At 43.0% G+C, this 14306-nt stretch overlaps 1 protein-coding gene across 1 annotated transcript; it reads right to left on the bottom strand.

The window, feature by feature from the left end:
- Window positions 1–334: 334 nt before the first annotated feature.
- Window positions 335–13114, bottom strand: grhl3 (grainyhead-like transcription factor 3). Its single transcript, XM_080414819.1, has 15 exons — window positions 12957–13114; window positions 10606–10777; window positions 10398–10462; window positions 9288–9591; window positions 8890–9129; window positions 7942–8053; window positions 7499–7593; window positions 6426–6584; window positions 6002–6080; window positions 5682–5812; window positions 4142–4176; window positions 3764–3849; window positions 3412–3497; window positions 3093–3157; window positions 335–1607 (listed from the first exon to the last, which is right to left on the bottom strand). The coding sequence occupies exons 1-15, from the start codon at window positions 12971–12973 to the stop codon at window positions 1490–1492; spliced, it is 1764 nt and encodes a 587-aa protein (XP_080270945.1). The 5' UTR covers window positions 12974–13114; the 3' UTR covers window positions 335–1489.
- Between the last annotated feature and the right edge of the window lie 1192 nt (window positions 13115–14306).

Genomic DNA, 14306 nt, shown 5'->3' with positions numbered 1-14306 from the left:
CTCTTTCTCACTCTCTCTCTGTCCAACAGGCCTATAATTTTCAAGAATTTAAAATTCAGATTCAAAGCTACGTCGTAAAATGGACTATGTATACATGTTGACTCATGTCTGAACTTCTGACTCCGGACTCTTGACCATCCACCGCCGACATTTGTATAATTCATCAGGTTTATGCTGTAAATTATGTTAGTGTATGGTGTTTATAATATTGTTCCACGTGCCCCTTTTGATCTTTGAGCACCTGCCCATCTAATGGGCTCTGCCAGGCCCTGCACAAGCCAAGTGAATCTACAGCAAACGTAAAGGTTTAAATGAGAATATCAACCCTGAGACCTGCTATTCATATTTTCTTTATTTTCTTAGAAAAGGCAAGATACGAGTACAACAACCATGGCATAATAATGAAATATTACAGAGGTACATGTAAGCATTGAAATGATGAGAAACGTAAAAAGAAAGAAACTGAAAGACCTTAGTTTTAGGGTTACTGCACAGTTATTGTACTGAAGTGGTTCAGACACAGTGGGAAGACTCTGTGGGTATGCTATACAGTCAGGAAATGTACACATCTCTACACTTAATGATGCCCAAAGCCTTATACTTTATACTTTGTTGTATAATGGTTTTTCGGCAAGCGACACCATCGTACGACAAAATACAAAGCCACATCAACCCTGGTGTCCCTACTGTGGGACGCCATACATTTTCCAAAATTGAGAAAATACCTGTAGCAGATCTAATTTACAAACCCACAACGTAGATATGCTATTTTTAGTATTCGTCGTACAATGAAATATATAGGGCTTATGTGGTTAAGGCTGTGGTGATGAGAAGGGAAATGTGTGACTTCGGATCAGAACACGACCCATTGTTGGACCGGTTTATTTATGAAACTAAAAGGCAGGCAGCAACAAAATCCTACTTTTGGCAGTATCAAAAAAGAAACAAACATTTTAACTCAATGGCCACAAAGGAGATATTGATAGCTATGGTTTGCATGAGGAAAAGGCACCATTGGCTTTTGATATCCTGTTGCAAGCAGCAAGAATGGTATCCTCTGACAATGCTGACAACTGTGCACAGATCATGTACAGAATTTGTCTAAAAACTTATATTGAAATATGTCACAATTCATGGTACATGGATTAAAAAATTCAAACACAAAACAAGTTCATATTAATTAATTAATTCTATTTACAACAAATATTTACAGCATAATATAATTGCTCTCACGTTATATAAAATACTTAAATCAATAATACTAATAAAATTAAAATAAAAACAGAACCAGTGGGAGAACACTGGGCAGGTGGTATTTACAAAGGCAGTGATTACAAAAGGTTGGGTGATTTGACATGAAACTGGGAGTACTTTTTGTTCAGTTCATTTTCCTAACTTAGATAGGCTGGTCTACAGCTTCTGTGGCAGGGCAGTGCTTTCTCAGAGGGTTGAAATTGTCAGTTATAATTTGTTGAACAGGTGTCTGTCTTCATAGCTCTGTGAGGGTGATCTGGAATTGACCAGGTGTGGCTTCGGAGATGTCGATGAGGAAGGCGGATTGGTTACTGTAATGTTCAATAATGTTGTCATCCATGTTGACAAAAATCCTAAATGAAAAGACAAAACAAGCAAAAAACGAATCAAAATTAGAGGTTACGAAGGAAAAGCACAATGATGCACACAGCACAGTCAAGGTGTATTAACCCTGCTAAATATTGTGCATGTCTACTGGCCTACATTTCATTTTCACAGCGCGTGATAACAAAGGTTCAGGCAGTTCATTTGTTGTCATTGCTCGGTCTAAGAGCAACATATAATTTGGGCCAAAGGACGCTTGTCTTAAAAAATACAAAAGAGGAGACATTTTATGTAGTCACCACCACAGGTAGTAAATCAGCTCACTCTACAGTATCATTGTTTTTTCACCTCCAGCACATGCTAATCTGTCTTTGGGTCTAGTGTGACTGAACTAACTGCCAGCTCATGCTACCTGCCCGCAGGGACAGTGCTGATTGAAGACAAGAGCAAAGCAATGGGCGGGAGCGGAGTGCGAGAATGTAACCCAACCTGTTAGCTTAGCCGCTCCCCCAGAGGCACTTGCTAGCAGCATTAGGGCAACTTCCTGAGGGTGTTTCTGTCTCTGACAGGAGGTCTCGTCTCCATAATCTCTAAAGTAAAGAAGTCGACTCCTGACATTGTGTGATTAAATCTCCTCTGATCTCAATTATTTTACAGGAAATTACCAGACTTTCAACTCTGATCAATTCAACAGCTATAGATAGACTAAGGGAGAATGGATGCTTTGGTTGCTTTTAGTGTATGAAATTGAGTATTTTATTGCCTATATGGTATGTCCACCTTTTTAACACTGTCACAGTAATCTTCACAAAAAAAAGGTTTGTGGAGGGGGGGTGAGGAGAATCATATCTTCATGGACAGCATACACCCTGTGACACCATCGTGTTCTCATTTACGAGCAGTCACCCAAAGTCATAAAAAAAAAAAACTATCTGGCTGGGGATCTCTTTCACCACCAAGAAGCGACCAGACCACAGAACTTCCTGGTGCTCCGATGAGATCAGATTATAATAACATAAATAAGTTAAACAATTGTCCATGAGTCATCTGCAGTATACTTTTGAGATCTTTCTGCCCTCCCTCATTCATCACTCTTTTGGAGGAGCGACAATTATCGCATTCCAGGAGATAGACTATGGCTCGCTAACCTACCCACCCGGTCCGACAACATTAGCTTCCTTGGAAGAGGCAGAGATTCAACTCATTGACAGCAAAGCCAGCACTGTCTTCTTCTTCTTCAGGGGTGAGTTGGTGTGAAGAAGTTCACCAGCTCACCCCTGAACAAGACTGATATCACGTGGGTGTATGCCATATGCTGGAAGACAATATGTGTAGTTCATTTAACTTCGATATCAAAGAGCTTCACCACAACCGTGTCACTTACAGTACAGAACTAGATTTATCTTTTTTCTTTGTAGTGGAGGCAGAGATGAAACCATGTACTGACTTACTTACATACTGACTGACTGTTCCCTCGTCACCAAATCTACAAGTTGCTCAAAAATGACACTCACCCTCTTTTGCACTTCTTGAAAATTTTCCCAATGGTGTCCTTTTGCATGCCATACTTTTCTGAAATCTGAGGAGACAGAGAGGGTGACATGAGAGGAGAGTTAGTACTTATCACCTGCCACAAGAAAGACGATATACATGAAGGATGACAGGACCTAAAGTTGAAAGATCATGTACACATTACAATCCAAGTCAATTATTACACTCTCTGTGTGTGTGTGTGTGTGTTTGTGTGTGTGTGTGTGTGTGTGTGTGTGTGTGTGTGTGTGTGTGTGTGTGTGTGTGTGTGTGTGCGTGCGTGCGTGCGTGCGTGGTACTTACAGCTTCTCTCAGGCCTGTCACCGTGGGACTGTTGAGCATGAGTGCATCAAACACTTCTTCAGTCTCTGCTCTCACGTACAGCAGAACTATTAGTCAAAAGGGAAAAGTCAAGGTTAGACACTGATGGAGAACATTTAAATGTACTTCAACTCTGTAGAATTTAACTCTTTTACAATATTTGCCACTGAAGATACAGAGTAGCATGTTGTTGCTGTTGAGCAGAAACCTTTTACATAAGTATACATATTTCAACTTTTTATGTTTATTCGTAAATTAATGCCTTACTTCGTTATACTAACAGTGTCACACAAAAGTAGCAAAAATAGCTGATCTACCAGGAGGATCTACGTACCTCTATGTGAGTCGTCCTTGCGGGCCTGCTTGCTGGGAGGAGGGCTACTATGGTCTCTGTCGGGATGCGACCGCTTCATAGAACACCTGGGAACACATAACCACACACACATACACACATTAGATCCAAACAATCACAATGTGATATGAGACTAGATATTGTCTGGCATTTTGGATATTGTAATGTTGTGATATGGTACTTAAGCCTTACTTTATACCTTTTAATTATATATATATTTTTAATTTGGTAAAAAATATCATGATATTTGATTTTGTCCATATCACCCAGCCCTAGCTGCAATACATTAAGGCGTGCATAATGCATGCTACATATTCTGTGTGAGGCACTACTGTTCTCTGGGTATTATTAGATGCTTACCGTTCAACCTCATCCAGAGTTGTCGGGGGAGCGGCCTGCAGAAACAGAGAAAGAAGGCCAAAGACAGATCAGTTACATGATTAGAAACGGCTCGACTGATAAACACATTGCTTAATGTCCACCTCCCTCTCCTGCCATTGTCTGTGCCTATTACACATATGACAAGGAATGTTATCAATGCATTAAGTCTACGTTTCCCATGACCACTTCCTGGTGCATCTAAATGTGGGCTAAGATGAAGAGCTACAGATAGAACAATGATCGTCCTGGCTTTTATCGCTCTTGCCGATCAGAGACGTTTGTTTTTCGGCATCCATCAGCCGTTCCTGACAGACTGTACTGCAAAACATTATCAAAGTAGTTCAGCAGCCTTGTCTTTGTGTCTATTTTCTTTGTGTCTATTGTGTCTGTTTTGTAATCACCATTATATATATAATATTTTTGTATAACAGGTTATGAATGGATTCCCCCCCCTCACACACACACACACACACACACACACACACACACACACACACACACACACACACACACACACACACACACACACACACACACACACACACTACAGAGTGTGGGAAAACTGGCATGTCTGAACAGCACCCTCACCACCTTCACTGTCTTGTGTCAACAACACTGAAACCCATAGAAACACTAGAGGAGGGGGGCGCCGTCTGTGTGTGTGTGCGTGTGTGTGTGTGTGTGTGTGTGTGTGTGTGTGCGTGCGTGCGTGCGTGCGTGCGTGCGTGCGTGCGTGCGTGCGTGCGTGCGTGCGTGCGTGCGTGCGTGCGTGCGTGCGTGCGTGCGTGCGTGCGTGCGTGCGTGCGTGCGTGCGTGCGTGCGTGCGTGCGTGCGTGCGTGCGTGCGTGCGTGCGTGCGTGCGTGCGTGCGTGCGTGCGTGCGTGCGTGCGTGCGTGCGTGCGTGCGTGTGTGTGTGTGTGTGTGTTTATTGAGTTGGAGAACGAAATCAAGTGGCGCACGAGTCAGGTGTTTTTCTGTGTGTGTGTGTGTGTGTGTGTGTGTGCGAGCTCGTGTCCAGGTGTGTGTATGTGTTTTTTTAAGCCCCCATAGATTAATCTCCACGTCAGTCAGTAGGCGTCTGTACTTGCGCCTGGTTTCGACTCAGAAGAAATACAACAACTGCTCAGCCAATTAGTGTCTCCGCTCACTCTCGCTGACTGAGGCCCTCCACCCCCCCACCCCCTTTTTCCCACTACATACTTTCCCACACTTCTTTCCCTCCCTCCCTCCCTCTCCCTCTCTCCCTCCCTCTCCCTCTCCCTGTCCCTCCCCCTCTCCCTCTCCCTCTCCCTCTCCCTCTCCCTCTCCCTCGTGTCTGTCCCATAGGCTGCAGGGCAACTGGGATTGGGAACACGATTCACTCATCACTGCTGTTGTAGTGATCACAACACCAGAGGGGCAGAAAGAGAAAGTGCAAGGGAAGGAGAGGGAGAAGCGAGGACAATAGAAGGAAAAGATTAAAACGTGGCGGAAAAGAGTGTGGTGAAAAAAGTTGGGAGAGTAGACAATGGGGACATACCAAGCCACAACGTTGCAGGTTGGAGAGGTGCATCTCTGGGATGAAAAGCACGGGCTGGGTGACATGGTCATCCATGGTCTGGAGGAAGGTGCAGTCATTGCTCATGGAGCTGGACACTAAACCCTTGTTGGCTAAAAGAGACATAGAGGGGAGGGCACAAGGTTAAAACGGGACCTATTTAAACATTGCATATTCTGTGTATGTCAGAGTGTGAACACAGTAGCTGACTTATCCAAATGCTTGCGATGCAACACTGTCGTACAAAGTAAAAAACATGGCATAAGTGGATAAAGAGAAGCTGCGGGTTTGCAAACACTCACCACTGGTTTCATTAGAGGTCTTGGCGCCCCTCCTCTTTGATCTCTTCCTCTCCTCATCTCTCATCTTCCTCTCTGCACCCTTTGGGGTAACATCCCAAAACACATGGTTAGAATTAGGAGACTGACAGGCATCAACAGCTGTTTGTTTTTTATTTAACCATACTGACGTAGGTGTAATAATACATTCCTGGGTTTGGGCATGTGGCAACTCGGCTCTTGTTAAAAGTGTGTACAAGTGTACAACTACTCCTCTAGGATTTTGTGTTGTTATTGTAACAGGACTTTACTCATGTGATCGAAAAGTGACTGGCATGAATTGGACGGATGAATAATTTATTCATGAAGAAATAGATTCAAATTAATAGTCATAATTATTACAACGTATATTATTTGAACTGTTATGGGAATGATGTGTGACCTATACCTTATCACAGAAGATCTTGATCTGGCAGGCAGCCCTGTGTATGAGCTGGTTGGTTCCTGTGCTGAAGTCATATGTGTCTATCTGTAGGTTGAGTGGCAGTCCCTTCACACCCTTCTGTGAGGAGAAGTCAGTGCTCAGAGAGTTGACGCCAATGTACACCTGTCAAGAGAAAAGGAGAGGAGAAAGATTAGTACAGGTACTATCATTACTTGCAACTTTTTCCAAAGCAATTCCTCAATTAAACTAGCAATGCCACCTAGCACATTTTGTACCGAGATTATTTGACCATTGATTTGACACTCATGTCACCCTAAAGGAGTGTCCTATTTTGAGATAATAAACGGTTACCCAGGTAACATATGCCAGATAAAACACTATGGTGTGATGACATCTTCTTGGACTGAGCCTCAAGAGAGACAAATAGACAGCTGAGTGACGGTGGCAGCTTTGTTAAGAACTGTGACTGCATGTCTCTACTGACAACGGTCTCTGGCGTGTTGTTCATTACATTCAAAGATGGCCTGTACATGCTTCCTATCATTCTCTATTGCACATCATTATTCCATTTTCCTCCATGCATCCTCCTAATCCCCTCTATTAATCCCCTCACTTTTCACCCACCCTCTAATATCCTGTTAATGGTTCTCCCTCTCTCTCTCTCTTGGCTCTCTCTACCTGGTTTTTTTTAATGCGGCCCCACCCGAATGCCTTGGGGAGATGTGGCCCTTGCCTGCTGCACTGACAGGAGCCCCAGGGACAAACACATATCTGGGATTCCTCTCCTCCCGCATTTACCACATCTTTACTCCATGCCTCCTCGCCCTTTCTCCTAAATTCGACTTAAACTTCCTCCTCCTATAAACGTCTTTGTTGTTTTGATCTTCAACTCTGCTGAACTACAATGCGTATTGCATCTAAGTTTGATCTTCCTGCCTGTGTGTGTGTGTGTGTGTGTGTGTGTGTGTGTGTGTGTGTGTGTGTGTGTGTGTGTGTGTGTGTGTGTGTGTGTGTGTGTGTGTGTGTGTGTGTGTGTGTGTGTGTGTGTGTGTGTGTGTGTGTGTGCTCATATTCACCTTAGCCTCTTCATTCGGGTTCCAGATGAAGGAGAGAGCATTGAAGGCCACCTCCTCTACATGGCTGATGCCACTGAACACTTCTTTATAGTCGGCTGTGAAAGAAAGAAATAGATGTTTACCTCTCAGACACACACCACGGCACACCAGCAACATCCTTCAATTAGATATGTCCTTTTGTCACCAGTCCAGAACAATGAATTAAATGTACTTTATGCCTTCTGTTCGCAAAGAAGGGGAGGGGGCTCATGGCTGTGTGTGTGTGTGTGTGTGTGTGTGTGTGTGTGTGTGTGTGTGTGTGTGTGTGTGTGTGTGTGTGTGTGTGTGTGTGTGTGTGTGTGTGTGTGTGTGTGTGTGTGTGTGTGTGTGTGTGTGTGTGTGTGTGTGCGCGCGCGTGCGTGCGTGCAGTACAATTATGTTACTTAAAAGTGTGAAATACATACCTATGTCAATGACCCTCTGCTTGATGGTAGGCTGACGTGCATGCCAGTGGTTCCAGCAGCGAAGCTGCACCTCTGGGGTCCTGTCGTTTTCAAACACAGCCATGACCACCGTCTGTGACAGAGCGAGAGAAAGAGAAAAGGGATTAGTTGTGTTTGGTTGTGGGTCTTCATGCTTGCCTCCAACTCCAGGAAAACCCAGCTTGTCTCTTTCAGCCATTATCCATTCATTCATCGCTCGAAAGCCGTCTTTTCTCCTAGCACTGTCATCAGCGATTAGCTGGTGTGTATGCGTTTGTGTGGGCTGTTTTTATCGCTTTAAAAAAAAAACTGTGTTTACGGTTGTCACCTTTGGCTTAAAAACCTCACCACACCTTTGCCTGACCTTTTCATATACTGCCACTGTGAAATCCTGGGTGTTAATAGAACCTAAGCCCTTTTCCAAAATGTAAAAAAAATAGCCCATCTACAAGCTCACAATGTGTCACATCGTTACAGGGCTACTGCACTCAAACTCATTGTGCCACCGCAGTAAAAAAAAAAAAGAAAGGAGAAAAAAAAGGCCATGACAGTGCGTTTTATTTGTACCAGCCCAGATTAGCAGGGAATTAGTCACCAAGCTCCAAGGGAGGGGACAGAGAATTAGGGAAGGGTTTTACCTGGTGGCACGCAAATTAATTTGTACATCCATGTGACCTAAAATAAACCTTGAGTGATGGATGCCATGCTGAAAAAACAATCATGAAATGTTGGAACCGTGAACGCTTGGTTACACGCAATGACAGAAAGTTGTTGCGTAAAATAACTCACTGGCCTTGGTTGACACCCACATTTTTATTCCACTACTTTTGTGTGTAAATATGAATGAAACCAAACATACTTATAATAATAATAATAATGATAATTAAGTTAACACATTGTGTTTGATTATTAAAGTAAAACCGAACTCACCTTGACCTTGGTGACTGCAAGGCCAGCAGCGCTGTCTATTCCGTGGAGGGTGATGGGGTAGAACTGTCCCTTGTTCAGGTAGACCATGGGCAGCTCACACGACTTGGGGGGGGTGGCCGGGGGAGCGCCCAGGGTGAACTGAAATTCACTCCTGTACCCCTCGGGAGGGGAGCTGGTGTAGGAGTCTGAGTAAACAGGGCTAGACCGCTCCTCGGGGAAGGGGTCACTGTAGGGAAGAGCCTGGAACACACAGAAGACATCCAGCAGGTGAGATACAAATTAACAGACCATCACCAGAATTTAATTCAGAGAGTGTACAAATGTAACCAAATGGGCCCATACATTTGTAAACTCTCTGAGTTACAAATAGATAAAATTAACTGGGCACTCATGCTCACCTCTGCGTTGGCCTCGGGGAAAGCCCCCGCAGGCCACTTCTGCAGCAGTAGAGAGTCAAAGATGTTGTTGAGGTCCTGCTTGTCATAGGTGTCTGCCAGCACACTGGCTGTGGTCAGGGTGGCATAGACATCCGATGCGGGGGCCACTGGGATGGGCAGAGAGACGCTCTGCTTGGCGGGACTGCAGATGGGAGACGTTAGCGCTTCCTGTGGGAGGCTGGATGGAATGTTGTTAGACAGCATCTTCATGATACTGGGGGGCGTCTCCAAGGAAACCAGCTCGGGGGACGAGTTACTAAGAGTCCTGGGGAGAGGGGGGGAATCAGAAAGGAGACGAGGAAGACTTTATTACTCATTGTTGCTGAATATCTATTCACTAGCCACTGACTAATGCTCCACCCAGGAATCGATGTGTTTAAAAAACAATAAACGCCTTAAAGTGCCTGGTTGACTGGAGTGTCTCGGAAGTAGAAGCCCATACAGAAGTCTGTACACACAACTGCAGGCAGACAGATCCGAACAAATGTGTCAGTCAACAGAAGCACTTCAGCTCTGTTGTTTTTGAAGTGTCTCAGCACACAGACTGAACTACTGTGAGTCGACTCGCAGAAAGACGTGGTCTGAGCCGGGGCGGGGAACTGTTTGTCACATAATCCCGTTTTTATTCTCCAGTGTTTGAGTTTCTCTCTGGATTGTTTAAAATGTTCTAGGGGATGACAGTGCACCCCCAACCATTTCTCACCCTCCGCACAAAAAAAAATCTAATGAGAAAAATCATGAGAACAGAAGATGATGAAATGAGAGAGGGGCTGTTGCGAAATTCTTTAAGCGAAAGAAAAAATGGCGGAAAGAGGGAAGGCGAATGGCTGGATAGATGGATGAGGCCAAGGATAAGTGAAGGTGTGGTAGACAGTAATCCCATTGACTCTGTTTAATTTGAGGATTACCCTCTCACCTGCTTCTGACCTCTCCAGCCCTGCCTTTCTCTTTCCCCCTCTTACTCTCTCCGTCGCTCTTTAGACACTTGACTCCATGACAATAGAGGGAAAGGAGAGAAGAGTTTCACTCCCAAATCAGATATAGAAGAGTGAATCCCATTCATGCACTCACCTTTCTGTTGGCTTGTAGATACCGCTGCCATTGTTGCTGGGAGACATTTTGTGGTTATTCATGTTCTAGAAAAAAGAAGAGAGAATTGAACAAAAACTATGTTAATGTAAAATCCCAATAAACAGAATTAAAAGAAAAAAAGAAATAAATTAGCAGATGTAATCAATTCTGAAGGGAATTTTGCGGTGGATAAGTTGGATATCTCTACCTTGCACTGCTCATAGAGCATGGAGAGAGTCATGTCCTCTGCTGGGTGAGATCTGGACTTGGACCTGCTCAGGTCAGTCATGGGGCTCTCCTGGTAGTTCCAGGAGTCCATGACGTAGTTTGTGTAACGGTTATAGTTGAAGTTCTCGTTCTGATGGACCAGTCCCAGAGTCCTATAGAGGTGATTGCATATTTAGATTTGATAGTTTAAAGGACTAAAATAATAATTAACCACTTAAACCCTAGTTAACTGGAGTCCCCCAGGGCTCTATACTAGGCCCCCTCGTGTTTTCGCTCAACACTATATCTTGTGTTCGCCCCACAATCGTGAAACTAGGGTTCAAGTGGTTAAAACACGTATACACAACGTACACTATTGTGTTCACTAGAATTCTAGCGTACATACAATTCACCTGTTCTTCCCACAGGTATACAACCCCACTTTGGACAATGCAAATGCATGCCATTTCAGCGTGTTTGTGTGTTTGACATGCAGGGTTTGACAGGGTGAGAGCAGCTGGAGTTTAATAGCAGCCTCTGAGCCTCTGAGCACTGCACATACTTGCCCCTGAGCTAGGAAGGTTTCGATTGCAAAACCACAGCGCTGAGTAACATCTCTCATAGGTGCCGAGTGTCATGAGAGTTCAAAAAGCCCAGGGCCACACACACACACACACACACACACACACACACACACACACACACACACACACACACACACACACACACACACACACACACACACACACACACACACACACACACACACACGTCTACACAATTGACTCTGAGAGCGTACAACTGGATAAATTAACACTGATGATTTGTGCCTTAAATGTCAAGAGAGGAAACCTTTTAATGCAGCCTTGTATGCCTTTGCAAGCATGCACAAAATCCTCACAACAGATTAAGAGATAACAGTGTTCTTCAATAAATAAAAACCCACCACCTGCAGTATCACAACAATCTACACACTTGAGCGCGTTCTGGGTTTTCATAGTATCTCTAAGCCTTATTATCTCCAAAGCCTGGGTTTTGAGGTGAGGATATTTGGCAGAGGAAGATAAAGGGAAAAATCTCTGAGATTTGTTTGTAAATTCCGTGGCTACTTGGGATAAGCCCCCCCATCATGAGTTTGACTCAAGTAGCCAGTAAGCAAATAGAGCCAGTTTACTCTAGAGATCAACAACTAATTAAATGTGCTGACAGCAGCAGAAGACCGCATATATGTACAGCTACTCCTGGGATGGAACATCAATGGATTTCGCAGTAGGCATAATAAGCATAAACACGATTTAACCACAGCACTTGAAAAAATAATACCAAAATGTTCACAAATTATATGTCAATATTTAAGAGCTGTTCTCTTAATGTTGTAGGATGACAATGTATAATAACATAAAAACAGCACTGTGCTTGGTGCCGAAGACAAATATCCACTCGTTCCAAACTCACGACACCTGCCCTATGCACCTGTTTAAGTCACACTCTGTCATTCCCCGCACTTTGCAACCACAAGACAGCTAAACACCAAACAATAGTGCCTCCATTAGCTACTCTCCGTTTACCCTTTAACACGAGCTGAATGTAACTGTTTTTACAGACACAGAGAGTCTCCTGTCTAGAATTTCACCATTATGTAATTCAATGCATTATTGCATGCTGTCATTGCCCTGGTCCCCCTCCAACACCTCAAGAGTAGAGTCTTATTTTCCTTGTCTCCTTTGTGCTCTCTGGCCCCTAGGTTTAGTGTCAACACAACGTGAACCAGACCCACTAAAGCCGCAGACCAACGTGTGTGTGTGTGTGTGTGTGTGTGTGTGTGTGTGTGTGTGTGTGTGTGTGTGTGTGTGTGTGTGTGTGTGTGTGTGTGTGTGTGTGTGTGTGTGTGTGTGTGTGTGTGTGTGTGTGTGTGTGTGTGTGTGTGTGTGTGTTTGAGACTATCTGTATCAATTTTCTCTGTAAAACACCCCTTAAAACGGGACTCTTTCACATGGGGGTCTCATTGCAAAGTGAAAGAAGGGGGGCTAGCTCAACTCTCGGCCCCTTCAGTGGGCTCAATCAAGTTGTCATTGTAAATAAATTAATAAATACAAATACAACACAACACGACACAAATATTTGGCATTGGCATGCTGACCCAGCACCAGACACCAGCCAAATCCTTTTTTTTTTTTTTTTTTTAGATAAAAAAAACCCCAACTACACAGCAAAATCATCAGTGTTCATTTACCCATTTGTAACTCTGCCAGTGTACAAATATGGACCCAAATAGACCCTCTGGGTCACTCGCAGAGTTAAGAATAAATTGGAAGCCCAAATAGAAGCCCAAAGTTTAACAAAATAACTTACTCAGTATCTTTGGTCATGTCTTCAGTCGGGGTCACGGTGGAGATATTTTCCTTTAAGTTGTATTCTCTTTAACCGGGTGTGTGTTCCTCTCTCAGTGGATAAGTCAGTCTAACTAACAGCAGAGATGATCAGACATGTCTAGGTGAGTCAAGAGTTGTGATTCCTCCTCATCTTTGCCCAGATTTATTTAAGGCCGGCAGGTAGTTTCTCCCACTCTTCCTCTGATTGGCCGAGAGCCTTCAAACAGGTGTCTGATAGGACAGGTGTAGAGGGATTAACCCTTCCTGGGCTGGGAAGAAACTAAAAGCTGCATGTGTATGAATGAGCATGTTGTGCAACTAGGGACCACTTTGCAGGACAATCCAAGGCAGGAATGGGGATCATGAATCTCATTATCACGTTAAACAAAAGAGTGAGATTGGATCGACAAGGTGTTAAGTGCTCGGCAATAAATCTGAGAGTGAGAGAGGAGATGTAAGGATTAAGGAACTGAGCTTTAAGATGTTAATAGTTTGTTTCATTTCCAAGGCAGATATGGAAGTTTTGGTGTCTATATTCGGTGAAGCATGTCAGGGATCGTTTTTTCTTATATTTTCTTGGTGTTGTCAAATCCAGTGAGAGGACCACAGTTAGATGTAACCACTATCGAAGTCTCTATTTGGGCATGACATTATAGCTGAACATTTTCAAAGTAATTTAAAACATCTTTCTACATTTAAAACAAATGTTCAAAAATAGCTAATCTACAAGATTAGCACATAGCTAAAAATAGAGCTTAAGTGGTAAAGTAGTTGTCAGTGGAAAGGACTATTAAACATTTCTAAATTAAACTGTAAAGGTAAAAAGAAAAAACTAAACTTACATAAATGAAAATAGGAAAAAAATCACTGATCATTATAATCTAGTAGCCAATATCGATACAATATGTAATTATTTAACAGTGTTTAAGTGTTTCTGTGCTTCAGTATCTAAACACAAATTATTTTAATGTTTATTATATTTTCACCAATATGGTGCTTTATATGTTTTAAAATATTTTATTAAACGATACAAGTTGATCAATTCATAAACTGCTGACAGCTGCTCATATCTTTAAATGTCTAGGATTTTTTTTAAATTAAATGTATATATTTTTCTTTGGATAGGAAAATGTATTAAACTTTAAATGCATTCATTTGATACCATCAAATTCAAACTATGATTTATAGAGATAATTCATTCTTCATTCCTTTTCAGGTATCAAATAAAAAGAAGCTTAAGCAATGAGCAATACAACAATATATTTTATATTGTTATATACAATATATATAAACTGACCAGATGACTAGATTACATTACATTACTACATTT

Source organism: Gymnoscopelus braueri, assembly GCF_963280865.1.
Source record: "Gymnoscopelus braueri genome assembly, chromosome: 19".
NCBI classification, from domain to species: Eukaryota; Metazoa; Chordata; class Actinopteri; order Myctophiformes; family Myctophidae; genus Gymnoscopelus; species Gymnoscopelus braueri.
The sequence above is the reverse complement of the archived record's forward strand: the minus strand, read 5'-3'. Positions and strand labels throughout refer to the sequence as shown.